The sequence below is a fragment of the Coenobita brevimanus genome, chromosome 87 (genome assembly GCF_032717465.1).
Source record: "Coenobita brevimanus isolate Jiangsu-jjx chromosome 87, ASM3271746v2, whole genome shotgun sequence".
Classification (NCBI taxonomy): domain Eukaryota; kingdom Metazoa; phylum Arthropoda; class Malacostraca; order Decapoda; family Coenobitidae; genus Coenobita; species Coenobita brevimanus.
Genome location: NC_137040.1, coordinates 969,387 through 987,942, shown reverse-complemented (window position 1 = coordinate 987,942; position 18,556 = coordinate 969,387). Strand labels below are relative to the sequence as shown.

The 18,556-nt window shown below is 42.1% G+C and overlaps 1 protein-coding gene across 6 annotated transcripts in view; it reads left to right on the top strand.

Annotated features, from left to right (window-relative positions):
• Positions 1 to 18,556, top strand: part of LOC145410937 (uncharacterized) — a 98,121-nt gene that overhangs the window by 24,662 nt on the left and 54,903 nt on the right. Inside the window, exon 5 of one of the 6 annotated variants that reach the window (XM_080280989.1) lies at positions 15,133 to 16,048. The exons of 3 other annotated variants lie outside the window; for them this stretch is intronic. In XM_080280989.1, coding sequence (XP_080137115.1) covers positions 15,133 to 15,468 — 336 coding nt within the window. In that variant the 3' untranslated portion in view covers positions 15,469 to 16,048. Of the gene's footprint in view, positions 1 to 14,133; positions 14,561 to 14,589; positions 15,001 to 15,132; positions 16,049 to 18,556 lie in introns of those variants that run through there. 2 more of the 6 variants (XM_080280986.1, XM_080280991.1) reach the window with 2 other exon arrangements.

Here is an 18,556-nt window from a genome sequence, read left to right as displayed (position 1 = left end):
CTATACAGTACTGTATTGTTCCAGTCTTATCCCATGCCACTTAAGGTTTGCTTCTGCCAACACTACTCTTGATCTTGATCTCACTTTTATGACCTTTGGAACCCTATACATTGTGTGTGCATCCTTTGTAAATATCCACACCGTCTCAGTGTATTCCTCTTTAGCCACTGAACAGTTCAACATCGGGCATGAATAGCTCTTGCTTCCAATCATAAATTCACTGTTACTTATATGCTCCATCCTTGCCATGGATGCAGCTGTTCTAAGAAGGTTATTTCTACAACTAACATATTAGGCAGCTCTCATTCACTACGCAGGTTTCATGCCCATACAGGAGTGCTAGAAAGGTACACACTTTCACACGGTTCTTCCATACTAACACTCCTAGCCCTCAAAATATAACTGAGCTCTCCATTGACAAAGGTCTCTTCTTAATCCCACCTTCCGTTTTGCCTCATGTACATAATACTGTATAGCCGCCAGATTGTAAAAATTATCAACATCTTAATGTATTTCTCCTTCCACCTGGACCTGAAATTCACTGTTTCTTTTCTCTGCTGTATACTCTCTGCCAAAATCTGTTGTGTTTACTTTTCCTTCACATTCAGTTTAAATTTTCTTTGCAAACTGTGCAACTTGTTCACCACGGTACCTTTTGTACGTCACTCATTTTCTACCATCAAAATAGAATCATTTGGATATTGGCAGGTGAAAAGGTTCATTTATTGCCATTTAGCTCCATTTTCCTCCTGTACTTTCAGCTCCTTGAATACTACATCCATATTATTATAATTATTACTGGTATTATTATTATTATTATTAGTTATAAGCCTAAGTGGAAACCTCATTTGAATGGGTTTCAGTGGGGAGCACAAATAACCAGAATAATTACTGGCCAGGAAAGAGTGGACACATAATAGCATTGATTAAGTGAAAATACCTGTATACATTGGAAAGGTGTGCTAACTTAGAGGTACTGATTGAAGAATAAAATTATTTAGCTTGAGCAAGAATAAAATGGGAAGAGGATCATCATTATCTTCATTACTGCCACCACATTACGGGTTAACTGGGAGCCTTAGTATCCTCTGGCCAGATTTCGTTCCCCAGATTATCACATTTTAACTCATTGAGCCCAGGGATGTTTTGATATTATTCTTGCCACCTCCTGGTGATTTTGTTCAGTTTTCAAGAGACATATAAAGCTGTAGATGTAAGATGTGGACTTGGTAAACCTCTTCAGTATGAGAAGCCACTCCCAAGTTGAATAACACAGTAAAATCAATTATTTGGTGTATTCAGCCAAGTCCTATGCCTGATATTGCATAGTACCCCCCCCCCTCATTGGCTCAAAATTCGGCATTGAGCTGGATATTGTGTTATTAACCGTCTTAGCCCTCTATCTGAAAAACTTTCCATTGAGTAAAAGGTAAAAATTAAGTATAAAATACAGTAATACGACACTGCTTGGCTACCATTTGTGAGCTGGTTGATACACCTCGACGCCAGATATCGCACAAACCGCTGGTTACGTCCTGTTTCAGTGCCAGATATTTCTTTAATAGAGCCGAGCCAGTACTGCCGAATGTTGCGTGGGGTTGGATATTGCAACAATGGATAATTGAGGGTTTACAGTATCAAGTGGTAAAAGCAAGAATAAGCCAAATATTATGTCACCTTGATTTAAGGTGGTATGTGGTGGTGGTGATTGTCATCCACTCACTTGATATAGTTCCCCGTACTTCTTCCTTCACCTCTATCACTTTTTTATGTCTACCCTCTCTCATCCTATTTCTTCCATCTTTCCTGTCACTTTTTATTACCCTTCTTTCATTCTCAGGTGGCTTTGCATTGAATGAGAAGCCAAATGGTTTCCTGTAAGCCAAAAACCATTTATAACGCTGGGTGGTAACCATTTAACCAACCCAGATGAGTTCCCCACATGTTAGCAAGTGGGTTGGTGGAGGGTTAGTACCCCTTCCTGCAGAACAACTAAAAGACAAACGACCACCCCTTATGGGATTATGGTGTCTGGCTGCAGATTGAAGGGGTTAATAATGGACTATTTTACCCTCATCAGTCCTTCCCTCCATAGTGTTGCTCGGTTCCCCAATGAACTCCTTCAGTGCAGTGAGATCTCTCAAAATTTTTGCCACCCTCAAATAATTTTACATTACCTAAGATTCTTCCAAGAGGAGGCAGTAGATACAGACTGTGATAGCCGTTATCACTCTGTAGTAGGTCTTTCATTCTTAAAAAAAAATAATAATAATAATAATAATAATAGTAATGAAATGGAGATGGCAAGAGCAAACTAAAGACCACTTTTGCAAAGGAACTTTTTTTTTTTTTTTTTCTCCCTTGAAACAGTTATTTTTATCACTGCATATACTCAGAACCTTCCATAATCCTGCTTTATCATATCATTTCTCCCTTGAATCAGTTATTTTTATCATTACATATACTCAGAACCTTCCATAACCCTGCTTTACCATATCATAGTCATTTGCCAAATATGTATATTGTAAATGTTTGAGCCACATATCCCCTTCTCTAGTCAAGTCCACTCTGTTCTTATCAGTTCAGCTCCACTGCACCTTCACCCTTTGAGTCACCTTTCAGCTCAAAAGATAGTGCAGCATTCTTTTTCCTATATCTATGGGTATAGTGTTAGTAGAGATATGTGTGACGTGTGGTATCATCAACTTTCTCTGAAAGAGGACAAATACAGAAAACCACTACTTGATTTTCACATATTTTATACTATTTTCTTTCTTTAATGGAAGGGATACTGTAAAAGATTAGAGCCAATTTGAAAGTTATTCTTCATCTGCAGATTTACACCAAATACAGTCTTGATCATCCTGCTGTGGCAATAGAATCTAATAGCTTGGACATTTTGTAGCAAAAAATTGCAGTTTGAGTGGCCAGAGGAACTCTTAATACTAAACAGAGGTAGAATAGGTCACCCTTACTGTTCATTGGCCCACTTAAGACTGATTGGGAAGACCCCTTTATATACTGAGGCTGAAGAAAGATGGGAATGAAAAAGTGGGGAGTGTGTATGTCTTATGACATTCCTTTGGGTTTAACAGGTTTAATGCCTGCCAGGATTGCAGGAAAAAGTTCAGGTATTAGGTACAGTGAGTGCCAATAGTCGTGTTGCGGTTTTGTCCGAAGATTAAATGTAACTCATGAATCATTACAAAAGCCCTACCAGACGGCGGAATATATCAGACGTTTAGCTCGAAGGCTTATGTTTTTGCCAAATTTCACGACACGACTATTGGCGCTCACTGTACCTTATTAATTAAGCACTAGAATTATGGTCATTCTTCTTGATGTATAAGTGATCGGAGAACTACCCCTAAGATTGTACTATACTAGGTTGAGTTTGTGAATAGATAGGTAGAGGAGTTTGGACTTGTTCTGTTACTGATGATTTGAGAGACGGAGAGAGAGAGGGGAGGGGGTTAAGTTCTGTTACTGATGATTTGAGAGAGAGGGGGGAGGGGGGTTACAGTTAAATGTAGAAAAATTATGTCTTCTAGTATTAGGAATGTTTTAGAACGGAACAGAGATTACAGTATACAGACCAGTAAAGGCAAGGGAGGCTTGTAGTTAATAGCATGGGGATGCAAGGCATCATCCAGCAAGGTTTCCATGTCCTCCCGGGAAGTAGCACCAGACTTTGTGATGCTGAAGATTGAAAGGCTGTCGGACATTACTTTTGTTTATTTATTTATTTTTAACTATGGATATTGGTGCTCTCATAGTACAGTATATTCTATCTATCTGTTGCCAGATGCCGTAATCCCTTATATGGGGTGGCCACAAACAAATTGCCTCCACATCACTCTGTCCCCCCCCATTTCACTGTCCTGCTCCCAGTCCCCCCCCCCCTCACATATGTCTCTCCACTCCATCCTGCCATCTCATCCTTGGCCTTCCCCTCCCTCTCTCTCCCTTCACCTCACTCACATACTCTCTCCTTGTCAGTCTCTCACTCTCCATCCTCTCCACATGGCCAAACCACCTCAGTGTGTTTCTCCTAATGCTTCCTATCACATCCACACCACAATGCTTCTTCACCTCCTCATTTGTCAATCTCTCTCTCCATGTGACTCCACAGGCTCCTCTCAAATAACTCATTTCCTCTGCTCTCACTCTTGACTTGTGCCCCTCCAACAACGTCCAAGCTTCAGTTCCATACATCAGAGTTGGTATCACAATACTGTCATGTAATAACTTTTTCACATCCATGCTCACTTCCCAGTTTTTTATCACTGCCTTCAAGGAACCAGTGATCTTTCTTCCTTGTTGTACCCATTCAAGCGCTTCACCTTCCAAACTTCCATCCTTACTCATCACACTACCCAAGTACAGTACTTAAACATACTCACATTTTCCATTTCCTCATCATCCAGTCTCACTGTACATTCACTGGCTTCACCTCTCTCGAAGACCATAACTTTACTCTTCCCTACGCTTACCCTTAAATTCCGTTTCTTACACACTTTCCCAAACTCATCCACCAAGCCTTGCAGCTCCCCATTGTCTTCACTTAACAGTACATTATCATCTGCAAACAACAGTACAGGGAGTCTTGAAACACTGCCCTCTCTCACCAGGGCCACTCCAACATCCACTGCCCTACCTTGTATCTTTTAGAACTCCATCCACGTACAGACTGAACAATCATGGAGACATGACACATCCCTTTTTCAACCCAACCTTCAAATAGAAAATCTCACACAGTACTTTATCCACATGCTCTGCAGCCTTAGCACCCTCATACATACGCTTCACAGCATTCGACAACTTCCCATCTACAGTACTCCATATATTCTTAATACTTTCCACAATCCTTGTCTATCCACCCTGTCATATGCTTTCTCCAAATCCATGAAGGCCGCATACAAGTTCTTTCCCTTCTCTAGGCACTTTTCCACTAAAGATCTTAGCATGAATATCTGATCTACACAACTTCTTCCCATCCTAAAGCCTCCCTGTTCTTCTCCAACTAATTCCTCTGTTATTTCCCTAACTCTGTCAATAAGTATCCTATCGTATACTTTTCCTATTACACTGAGAAGACAAATGCCCCTACGATTATGAAGGGCTGTGTTCCAATATACAGTATCAACTTGTTTCTGTGTACAGTAACTGGTACTGTAAATTGAGGGAAGCTGGCAGCCTAGCTTTATAGGTGGCAGTGGTACATTAACCCTTTGAGATTCTGACAACGCGATTTCGCGTCGTCATAAATCGAACCGTTGAGATTCTGATGACTCTGATTCGAATCATACATTTTTTTTTTTTTTTTCCCACATACACTATCCTGTTTATCCTTTTCCAACTATTTGTTTTTACAGTGATGAGTACATCAGATAGATAAGCATAATAAATAGGTTTTTACCATGAATGATATCGGTATTACCAGCATGGATATTTGCTCGCGTGACAGTGAGAGCTTTCACTTTTCTCTGTGAAAACTAACATAAATTACCATAACCTATATATCAATAGAAAGGGAATTTACTGTAGATTGACATGCTGCTATCAAATTTCATGTAACAATACTTTTTTTTTTTTTTTTTTTTCTATGGAAGGGTGTGCGATTTTTCCTTCTCGGCTAACTTCTACTCGTCTTATTGGCCTTTTAGCTATTGTATTTACCCTTTTCAACCATACTACAATAAAGAGCAACTATTCAGCTTTAAAACGGTACCACATTCATTAGTCTACCATAAAAAGTTAGTGTACATTGGCTGATTAAGTACAAATGTAACTGCGCACTGGCGCGCTGTATGTGCGCCCAGCTGAATCTGGCACAGACACAATCGGCGGAGGGCCGAAAATCTCAAAGGGTTAACTGGAATTATTTCTGCAACTTAAGCAAAAAGTGACCACCTGTAACAAGTACTTACTGTGTTTGGGTGGCTCTGGAACTATCTGGTGCTGAAAAGACACACCTTCATGTGATGGTACGGTATCAGTATGGACTGAGTGGCTCCTTTACTCATATATACAACCATTCCTCAGTTCCCTCCTTGTCCCCTGAGAGGAATGTGGACTGCCGGATAATGGCAACCTTGGCCTGTACTTCACCTGGTGTCGCATTTCAGATGACCTTTGAGGCTACAGCCACTAATACTGTTGCTGTGACACCATCTCTTCCTCATCGAAACTGACCTGTTTTCTCGAGCAATTGCTTTTTAACTTGGCCTTTCCCAAATCTGCTACAATCATTTCCTTCCCATATTTAACATTATTTCTGGTGGTAAAATTTTGTGTGATCTACATTACCTTATTTTGAAAGTGCTTGTTTGTCATCATCATCACAGACATCCCTTTTGATTGTTGTAATGTTCCTGTTGGTGTTGGCACAGTTTTAAAGCTGCCAGCATTGGTGTTCGTTTGGGTTTTGTCCTTTCTATAACACTACCTCAGCCACTGAAAATAGGTAGACCTGTTTTAAATCTTTGCATGCTTGTCTGGGTTATGGAAAATCAGCGGAGGGATGCAGTGGAATATAGTAGTAATATTTTGGCAATGTTCATCAAGTGAGTTGGGCCATAAATGGGCTTGGAGAAATATGGGATCAACTTCCAGAGTTTGCATGAAATTGCATCATGTAATGGAGTTGTACACAGAGCTGAGTGCCATTCCATGCATTATCATCTGCTGCACATTCACTGAAAATTAGTTTGTTTTCACATGATGGAAGTGAGTCACCGTCACATTTTTCATAGTAAGCCGTGGCATCATAGACTTTGGGGATCCTTGTCTGGGTTAACCTCCCCCATGCTAATTCTTACCAACTTGATTACCTTTTCTGAGTCATTGTTTTTGGACTTTTTTTTTTTTTTTACCCTTTCATACACGGACTCCAATCGAGTCATTAAATACCATCCTGTACAACGCACCATGATGCACATCGTGTCAAACAATGGAGGACACAAGTTTCCCGCCGATGTGTGTCATATTTTGATGTTTTTTTTTTTTCCTGATTCGTGTCATGGTGCTCTTTACAGGTTGTTAAACAATCAACAACTCAAACCATTTGCACCTGAGAGGGTTTAATAAGTTGCTCTTTTGTCTTCAGATCAAGTGTTTTTGAGCTCGAACTCTTCATCACCTGCATCTTTTTGTAATTTACGCCTCTTGGGTGGGTGAGAGGGTGGTGATAATTTGCCTGCACTGTGGGAGGTATATGTGCATGAATCCACCATTGCTGGGCCACAAATGAGAACTGACCTACTAAATAATGCGGTATTTGGCAACTGCGGTGTGGCAGGGCTTGGCAACAGCTCTGGTGACGAAGAGGGAGACTCAACATTCCAATGGAAACTACTGACGTTTCCTCATTCTTGAAATTATGGCGCAAAGACCCTTCGCCTCGGCCTGCATATCGCTTCATGTGAGGTGATGAAGGCGGTGGGGGTCAAGTTATTGCATTATAATCCCGTCTTTGGTATGGCAGTGAATCCCCCCCCCCCCATTTTCTTTTTCACCCCCTTTTCCACTACCAGTCACATATTTTCAGCACTGGGGTGTTTTTGAACAGTAAGGTTTAGGTGTAGCCTCAATTTAACCCCTTTCCTGTTAGGCATCATTCCAAAGTTTGAGAAAATCATCTAATGGAAGGAAGAGTAATATCATAAAATAGGATTGTCCTCACCGATATTGTTTTAGGTTTCAGCAAAGGAAACATTGCAGTAGTCAGTGATTCCAAAGCTTTGTTCCTCATCCTGCCTTTGCTCCATCTCATGTGGGCTGCCGACTCAGTTCAGTTCTGCATCGAAAAGCATTGTCAGTATATTTTTTGTTAGTACATCTTGGAAGGATGACATAACTTGTCTTGCAAAATAAGCTTTGTGAGGTTGGGTGTGATGTGCTGACTCCTTTTTTTATAAGTGCACAGTTTACTACAGTAATGTGGGGACTAGAACCCCAGTGTGAGGGGAGAGTGGTGGGGTATGCAGATTGAAAGATGCGATGGAAGTCCTTTATGTACTGAAATGAAGTCTTTCAGGAGCTATGTATCCAGGCACAGATGAATGCTTTAATTGATTGGTCGCTGGTCAGGAGGAGCATCCAGTGTTTTTTAGTTACCTGCTTTTGCATTACTTTTTTATAATGGATTGATGTATTACAGGAAAAGAAAAATTTGCCCTTTGAAGTTACATTTTTACTTAAAAAGCTGGTGTGACTGTTTTCCCAAAGTACAGTATTTTGCTGAGTAATAGAACCATTCATGCCTGTAAAGATGATATTAATTTTCTTCCACTTTACAGTATTATTTAGTTTGAAGAAGTTAATAAAACTTAGATTTGACTCCTTTTTGGATTCCTGTGGTTGCCTATTTCTGGTCAGTTACCATCTGTAAAAAATAAAGTTGTGACATTACTATCGTATCACTGGAAAATGAGGAGCATTAAACTGTCACTGCTCTTTTGCCCTTTGTAAAGATTAGCCAATCCACAGGTCACAGACTGGCCCATTATCTAATTGCTCCATGTCTTTTGGATTTTTTTTTTTTTTTTTTTCCCCTAACCTAATAACAGGTCAGCATAGGAGGTTGTCATTTGAAACCTAATAATATCTGAAGTTTTATTTATTTTCTTTTTAAAGCACTGTGTCCTTTTTTTTTTTTTTTATAAGGGCTAAGGCATTTCCTCTGGGTAGAGGACTTTGGTTTTAGAGTATGTAGCACTTTATGACTGGATGCCCTTCCTGATGTGGGTGGACTTGAACTTTTGACCCTTTGGTCAGAGCACTCTAATCCACTGGGCCACGGCTGCCACATTGGTTTTTTATTTTTGTACCTCTTAAAGACTGCAGTTTGGCATTTGTGAGCCTTAGTTTAGCTGATCTAGCTTATCTCAGACAGAGTGTCTATTCAGGATTATACCTTGGGCAAAAACATGGTGGTGGTGTTGATTGGAGGTTTTTTAAAACTGTGAGTATAACATTGTTGTCATGAATGGTTCCATGTGTCGTCTAACCTTTGAACTGCAACCACAACATTTAACAGAAGGTTGATGTATATTTGGAACTCTGACTAAAAACTTGTCCTGTCAGGTTGGATTACTGAGTGTGCTGAATCCTTACGGCTCTTGTCCATCTTCCTCCTTTCTGTAATGTTCTTTGTTCCTTCCGTCCCTATACCTCTTCTGCCTCGTTCATTATTCCTTTTCCTTCCTTCCCTTTCTGTAATTTTACCCCTCCTCTTTCCTGTCAATCTCCATCTTTAGCATTCTCATCTTTTTCTTTTGTCATTTCATCCCCATCTGCCGTCTTCCTTATTTCCTTTCCTACCTGTTGCCCTTCCATTTCATTAATCTTCTTCCTCTTCTTTCATTGCTTTCCTCCTCCCTTTTTGTCCCTCCCTACCTGATCTCCTTTCCTCTTTCATTGATCTCCTTCCCCTTCCATTGTATTTTCATCTCTTCTTTTATTCTTTCATCCCTACCACTGTATTCCTTTAACTTTATAACCCCCCCCCCTCTCTCTCACACACACACACACACACACACACACACACACACACACACACACACACACACAGTGCATTGTAAAACTTAACTGCATTCGTTGGTGTATTGGAGGAGGAAAACCACATATTGCATCGTGCTAAAATCCGGCAGATCACGATATTGTTGGGATTTGTCCGAAACCTACTCTAACCAGCCTTTTTATTATCTTTATCTTGGAAAAGTAGTTGGATATTTCTTTTTCCATTTTTCCAGTAACATGTTTTGCACTGAATAATAAGTACAAAATTTAACCTACTCCACGTTCTGCTGCTGTTTATCAATCGTGTAGAGAAATAGAAATTAACAAAGCTTGAAGAAATGTGCCTTTATTTAGATGTTTTTTCCTGACCGACAGTAATGAAGCGTCTTGCAAATGATGCCGATTTATTCATGCTTTACAGTGGGACAGTTAGCTTTTCCCCCCCCCCCCCTAGTATTTAATGCACAGTAATGGCAAAATTGTACTTAGTTATCATTCATTCATTTTACACATTTTTTGAATTGACATTGTTACATGTATCTAGATTTTTTTTTTTTTTTCATAAGACATTTGAATTGGAGAGTAAAAAACTGTTTGCAGCATTTGGTACAAAACTTTTAATTTACCCTTCCATTAGCCAGAGCAGGTCTCTCATAAGGTGACTGATATCGTTTGGTATTAATTAGAGTATAGAGAAAAATAGATCATCTGACCGAAAGGGTTACAACCTCTAGTTGGAGGTGTCCCTCCGAAGCTGAATAAAATAAATACAGTATGGTATTTGCCAGAATAAAATTTATTTGATACCTTGAGAGGAAGGGTAATGTTTATCACACAGTACTGTAAATCTTATCAAAGCTGTGATGTTTCATGTGTACTGGTGAAACAGTTCTGCAGTATGAATTATGTGGTTTAAGAGAAGGCAGCAGTTTTGGTGCGTGAAGGGTGATTACAAAATGGATTCTGTGTCAGTACCCTTGATGCATGTGTGTTGTATTTGTAGTGGGCAGGGAGAAGATATTGTTGTTGTTATTATTTTTTTATTATTATTATTATTATGATTATTATTATTACTGTAACGTTGGGTCTGGTTAGTACTTGGATGGGTGACCGCCTGGGAACACCAGATGCTGTTGGCATCCCTACGTCAAGTGGGGTTGGTGGAGGATTAGTGCCCCTCCCTGTAAAAAACAATTAACTCTGAGCCCTTGGCCACCCCGTCTGGGATACATGGCGTCTGGCAATGAATGAATGAATGATTTTTTATTTTTAAAAATAAAGGGGGCTCAGATATTTTTAAAACTACGGCACTGTATTGGTCCTCCCAGATATTCTTTTACAAGGAAACCTCATCGTTAAGTATTGTTCAGGTACAGTAATGCATCAATTACTGAACTTGGCTTACTTTTACATTTGGAAAGTATGCCCGGTAATATTTGTTCAGTATATGCTTTTCACCAGTATTCATTGATTCATTGAGAGTGGAAATTGCGTATGAAGTAGTCTGAACTCAGGAGTATACCTGAAACATTGTATGTCAGGTTTATTTTTGGGAAGCGAGTTCTTTCCAGTGTTTAAGCAGTACAAAAGACTACCCGGTATGTATACTGTATTCTTTGCTGGTAAAGCCTTATTATGGTTAAACTTAAAATTTTTGAATTTATTTTTTAAACAATATGTAACTTTTAACTTGGTTAGCCAACGTACCAGTAGTTTGTTATTAATCATCCAGTAACAGCTTTCCCCTTCCCAAACTCTCTCTCTATATGTTTTCAAATGACCAAGTATTATTATACTTTTAATTGCTCTTATTTAGTAAATGCTTTAATGGGTGGTCAGGGTGAAAGGGGCAACTCTGTGCCATTTTGAGTTTACAGTACAGTTTAGGTGTTGTGTAGTGAGTGGGTGGTCAGGTTGAGACGTAGTCGTCTCTTTGCAGTGGGGGAGCGCACCACCACCGCTGCCGCCGGCTGCCAGCAAGACTGTGGTGGGGACTGGCCCAGTGACCACCGGCAAGGGGGCGGCCGCCGCCATCAAGGGCCCAGTGGGGGGTGAACCTCCCCCCCGCAGATTTGGCTGTGAGTACTGTGGCAAGATGTTCCGGCGGCAGTACGACGTGGCACAGCACCGCCGCCGCCACACTGGCAACCTCCCCTACTCCTGCCACACATGCAACAAGCAGTTTATCAACCGCTCACATTACAACTATCACATGACGCGTAGCCTTGAGCATCGTGTCAACAGAGGAGGGGGACAGGGAAGAGACCTGGCTGAAGGTGCTGATGGAGACCAAAATGTGGCAGGTGGGGCAGCAGATCAAGTTAAAGTTGAGAGCCAAGCTGGTCAGCAACATCAGCAGCCGCAGCCACCAGCACCGCAGTCTCAACCTCAGCAACAACAGTCCCAGCAGCAGCCTCCACCTCAACCTCAGCAGCAGCAGGAGCAACAGCAGCAACCTCTTCCTCAGCATATTCAACAGCAAGCACGTCCACAGCAACCTTACATGTGCCTCATTTGTAACAAGTTCTTCTCAACCCGTTCACACTATAGCTATCACATGTTGCATAGTGTTGGCCACCATACCACCCTTGCCCAGCTCAATCTGTAGGGAATGGGATAGGCAGAAGTGTGGGATTGTGTGGGATGGGGCAAGGCAGAGAATATTGAGGCTGAAAGTAGACACTGAGTTTAAAATACAGGAGGAGATAGCTGGGTGTAGAGTAGATAGTGATGCCAAGCTTTCTGTTCTGTTGCAGGGGGGTTTTGGTGGTGGTCTTGGTGGTGGTGGTGGTGGTGGTGATGAGTATGGTGAGGAGGAGGTAGTAAAGGTGTTGGTAGACAAAGCATTCTGTCTGGCTACACCGTTCCCCTACCTCGGTCCCGACGCCCACACTCCCGGCCCCACCCAGTCGCAGCCCCAGCCCCAGCAGCAACAGCAGCAGGCAGGGTTCGGGTGTCGGGTGTGTGGGCAGATAATCCAGCGCAGAGATAACTACCGCCGACACATGCGACTGCACTCTGGCCAGCTGCCCTTCCAGTGTCACCTGTGTCCACGACGATTCAATACACGCTACCATCTACACTACCACCTCCACCGCAGCACCGTCCATGCCAATGATCACCCACCACAGCCACCTCTGCCACCCTCTGCTGATGCCTAATCTCCTTGGCCACCACCTGCTGATGCCTAAGCTCCTTGGCCACCCCCTGCTGATGCCTAAGCTCTAAGCATCATGTTACCTCCTGAACAGTCAGATTCCTCCCGCTACATGTAATTAAAGTTTACCTGATGGATGACTGGATTTGCAGTCCACAAAACACCAGCTTGGCCACAGAAATTACTTTGATAATCTACTATTTTTTTTCCAAATTTTCTACCAACCCATCTTGTTCTTGTCAGTATTCACTGTATGCCTGTTCCATCTTCAAGTCCAATTATTACTTTGTTTTGTGCCTACTCAGAACACCTAGGACCATATTGTGGTGGACTTGAGACTAGCTAGCACTTCTTCCTTGCTAGTTTAGTTTTGTATTTTGCACAGTATTATTCCTTTTTATAGTATGAAATTGTGTCATTTCAGAAGATGAAAATAAGTTAATAGGAGAACAGTAATTTGTAATATGTTTAATAAATTGCTAAGGAAGCAATATGAAGGCGCCTTCTTAGTCCACAAGAATACAGCCTCTAAGTCTGCCATTATAACTAACAACTGTCCTGACTTATTCCCTCAGAACTAAGCTTTCTCTCCTTGCCCACCTTTGTCCTTATCAGCCATCTGCATCCTCTGCTTATTGTGAACTTGTGAGGTCCATATTTTAGGTGGGATAGGAGGCTTTGTAGAACAGCCTCCTTTTTTATTTATTTTTGCATATTATACCGTAGCATTCTCTTGAATGCTATTTGTGTTGTTAGTATCAACATAGTTTGCATCAGTAACATAAAAGGATGTTGGGGTGTAATGTGCAGAGTAAATCATCAAGGAAGAGTTGTTATGCAATCTACAGAGCTCACATAGAATATGACCTCCTGCTCGTGCCTGTGTTTCCAACTGCTAGCTTATTGCTGAATTTGGTTTTGTGTTGGTGTCAGTTAATAGTTCTGTGGGGGAAGGTAGTGCTGTACCTGGTCCTGATAAAGCGGTAATTTGTCGACTGTTTTGGTGGTTCAGAAGTTTACTTAGCAACCCATATTTTTCATTCATGAGCATTGAACATATTTGTTCCCGTTGAGAATTTTTTTTTGTAAAAGGATCAGTAGTAACCTTCTACTGTGCTGTACTGTACTTGATCTTAGCTCTTATGATGTACAATTCATTGAACATCAAGTAATAAATTTTAAGCATTTGATTAAATTACAGTATCATTATTACATACCTATTGTTACTTGGCTTTAGTAGTCTGAAATGACTAATATCGCATTGGGTAAGGTGTTCTGCTGCTACTGCTGCTGCCTTTGGTAACAAATTAGGAGAGCTATATCTTGTTAAAAGTTCATATGAAAATAATATGAGGTCTAGGTGAGCCTGTCTGGAAAAAAACAATAAGGAACTGGCAAGTAATATGGAGGGGAGTGAGAGCGGCTTGGTGAGACCCATTTTTCATTTGTTGCAGGACTACGGGTTGTATTTCATGGCTCCAACCTTTAGAGGCCCTGAGGAGGCCAAAATCCACAAGTGCTCATACTGCGAGAAGTCGTTTCAGCGGAGAGCTAATGCACAGCGCCACGAAAAGCTCCACACTGGGGAGAAGCCCTATGTGTGTCACCTATGCGGGAGAGGGTACATCACCAAGACCAACCTGAAGTACCACTTAGAGCGTAGCCAGGAGCATGCACAGCACCGTAGCAAGGCAGCCACCACCTAGCACACCCCAACCCTCACCCCACACCCTCGCCACACCGCCCTACCCAGATCTGCCTTTACTACATTTTCTTGGGAAGAATATGGGTGAAACCAAAATGGGATTAGGTTCTATGAACAAACTGGTGTAGTGAGCAGGGAGGGAGGCGGTGGTGGCAAGAGTGGTAGTGTTGCTGGCTAAGGCAGGTTCTCCTCTCATCTGTTGCAGAGCGCCTGGCAAGCATTGCACTTGGACTGGCTCAGGGACCCAGCTGGTGGGGAGAGCGACCGCCCCTTTGTGTGCACCTACTGCAGCAAAGCTTTCAAGAGGAAGGACCACCTCTTGATACATGAGAAAGTGCATACAGGTGACAAGCCATTTGTGTGTGAAGTGTGTGGCCATCGCTTCGCACAAAAGACACACCTGCGCAACCACCTCACCAAGCACTCTGAGGTACGAGCCCATGCCTGCCTGATTTGCGGCAAGCGCTTCAAGAGGAAGGACTCGTTAAAGATTCATGAGAAAATACACCACGATGAGACAAACACTTGTGCCATCTGCGGGGTGGTGCTTGATACGAGGGAGGGTTGGCGGGCTCACCTGACCACCCACTACCAACTGTAGCCTCCCTACAGCTTCATTGTGCCCGGTGAGCCTATACCACTGTGGCTGAGTGCACCATAGGGTGAGTGAGTGTTTGGGAGGGTGTGGGTGGTGTGGTGTGAAGGTGGCGGAGGGTGACATGCTAAGCGGCTCTCTGCTCTGTTCCAGGGGCTGATGGCCGCCCTCAACTACCATGCAGCAGCGCTGGATGAGGGGACGCTCAGGCCTCACCAGTGTGTGTATTGTGGCCGCCGTTTTAAACGCAAAGATCACCGCATCGAGCACGAGCGAATCCACACTGGGGAGCGACCCTATGCTTGCAGGCTTTGTGGCCGAGCCTTTGTTCAGAAGCATCAACTGATGAGTCACGTACGGCGTAAACATTCAGACCAAACCAACTACACTCGACCCTACCCTCCAGGCCCACCACCACCACCACCACCACCCCCTGCACCCCCTTCCTCCCACACTGGCCTCAGTGGGGGGCATCAGACCCACTTCTGAGCCATGTTGCCAATGGCCTCATGGTCAGCACAACAAAAATGTTTTTAGGCTACTCCAGCAGTGGTGTGGGTTGAGACAAAATGGTGATAGTTTATATGCTTGTGTCTACAGACTTTTAAGACTACAGTAAATAATGGAAGTTTCCATTAACAGATTGTGCTGTATTATTTTAATATACAAATATTCCAGCATGGAATATAAACTCCCAAAGAATAGTTTGTTAATTTGATGTTCAAAATAAGAGTAATAGATTTTGCAGATATTTTATACAGTAGATTTTTGCTTGACATTTAGTTCACATGGATGTTTCCATCAGTCTTTCATTACTTGTATTGACATTTCTTACATTGTAATGTAGGCCAATCTTATTTGTTAAGGACATTATATGATTGAATGTAGAGATGAGAGTACTATATATTTTCTTTACTGCATAAAAGAGTATTATTTGACAAACTATAATGCTTAACTAGATATACAGTACATTGATTTTACTTACAAATTATACAGGCATTTTAGATGCGCTCATCCTTAGATTGTTTCTAGATTTGTGTCCACCTGCTGCTCAAGTGAGGTTATTGTGTAGTTAATAAAACAGTTGTTGATAAAAATTAGTTTTATGTCCTAAACTACTGGCATGAGAAAATTACAATCTATGGTAATGTTCCAAAAGAACTCAGTAGTCATAAAGAGTTAGGTATAGCAATTGATAGAGCCACCCCTTTATTTCTTAACTTATCCCTCTTAAAGCTGACTGGCATACTGTATTATCAGTTTATCAGGTTGTTGTATGCCAGGGAAGTGTTCCAGAAATCACATCTTTTTTCCATACAGTTGGTACTGCAAGCTGGAATATTATCTTTATAAGCAGCAGTGGATTTGTAACCAGCTTTTCTGTAGGTTACCACGGGTTTGCTTCTCTAGGAAGAAGGAACTTTGAAAGGGTTGACATAACAGTAAGGATGGGAAAGTAACGTACAAACTAAATTAACGTACAAATATTAAAGTGGTAGCCTCGCGCTGTTGTCACACACATTTGACTACCAGATAGTCATGGACATGAGTGAGCAGTATCTGCTTGTCTTTTGTATTACCTTTTGACTCGTGAAAACTTTTTGTGCAGTTCAGGAAAAATACAGATTTTTTTTATATCTGTCTATCTATCTATCTATAGCCTGACGCCCTAATCCCGCAAAGGGTGGCCGCAGACAAAACACCTCCAAGTCGCTCTCTCATCCACCATTTGACTACCCTTCCCCCAACTCACTCCCGCCTCCCTCATATACCTCTCAATTCCATCCCTCCACCTCATCCTCGGTCTTCCCCTCTCTCTCCCTCCCTCCACCTCACCTACGTACATCCTCTAAATCAGTCTTTCATTCTCCATTCTCTCCACATGTCCATACTATTTCAGTGTATTTCTCCTAATCTTCTCAACCACATCCACATCCACCCCACAACATTCTTTCACGTCTTCATTCATCAAGCTGTCCCTCCGTGTCACTCCACATGCTCCTCTCAAGTAGCTCATTTCCGCTGCTCTCACTCGACTTGTTCCCCTCTTGCAAGGTCCATGCCTCGCTTCCATACGTCAGGGTAGGGATCACAATCCTATCATGCAGTGACTTCTTAACTTCCATACGCACCTCCCTATTTCTCATCACTGCTTTCAGTGAACCAACAACCTTCCTTACCTGCTGTACCCTTTCACGCACTTCATCCCCCAAAGTTCCATCCATACTCATCACACTACCCAAGTACTTGAATGCACTCACATTCTCCATATCCTCGCCATCCAACCTCACCCTGCATTCTGTGATTTCATTCCTCTCAAACACCATAACTTTACTCTTGTTTACATTAACTCAGATTCCTCTTCCTAAACACTGTCCCAAATTCATTCACCAAACCTTGCAGCTCCATTCATCTTCACTCAACAATACTGTATCATCAGGAAACAACAACACTGGAATCTTCCAAATCTCACCCTCATTCATTAGAGCCAGCCCCACATCCACTGCCCTACCTTGCACCTCCGTTACAACCCCATCCATGTATATATTAAACTGCCATGGGGACATCACACAACCCTGTTTCAGTCCCACACTGAGTTCAAAGAACTCACTCATCTCACCATCCACTCACACTGTAGCCCTAACTCCTTCGTACATACTCTTCACAGCACTCAACAATTTCCCCTCCACTCCATATATTCTCAATACCTTCCACATACCTTGTCTGTCTATTATGTCATAAGCTTTCTCCAAGTCCATGAAGGCAGCATACACTTTCTTTCCTTTCTTTAGATACGTCCCCACTAAACATCTTAGAACAAATATCAGATCTACACACCCTTTTCCTTTCCTAAATCCCCCTTGTTCTTCTCCAACTTGCTCCTTTGTTATATGCCTAACCCTGTCTGAGTATTCTACCATATATTTTTCCGGTCACACTAAGAAGGCAAATACCCCTATGGTTACCACATACATCTCTCTCCTCTTTTCCTTTGTATAAAGGAACAATTATACCTGATTCCCAGTCCTCTGGAACCCTTCCCTCTTCCCAAGCCAGTCTACATAACTTCCATATCCACTCCACTACAGTCTCACCCCCATACCTCAGCATTTCACCACACACTCCATCAATTCCTGGGGCCTTTCCTATCTTGATCATCTTCATTGCTCTCACAATTTTCTGCCCTACTGATCTCTTCCTCCCTCCTCTCATCTCTCCTTCTCCCAGCCATTCCCCAACCACTTATACTCACACTGCTCTCACTCCCAACATTCAACAAATCCTCAAAGTGCTCCTTCCATCTCCTCAATTTCTCTCTCTTCTCCACCAACAATCTATTATTCCTATCTTTCACTCCCCTACTATTTCCCCTTTCACACTGCCTTACTTTCTGTACCTCCTTCCAAAACAATTTCTTACTCTCCCTCCATTTCACACTCAGATTCCTCCCAAATTCTTCATCCACTTTCTTCCTACTCTCCTTCACCAATCTCTTCACCTCCCTTCTCCTGTTCACATATACCTCTCTCTTCTCTCTCTCATCTTCTCCCCTACCTCTACTCGCTAGCCATTCACT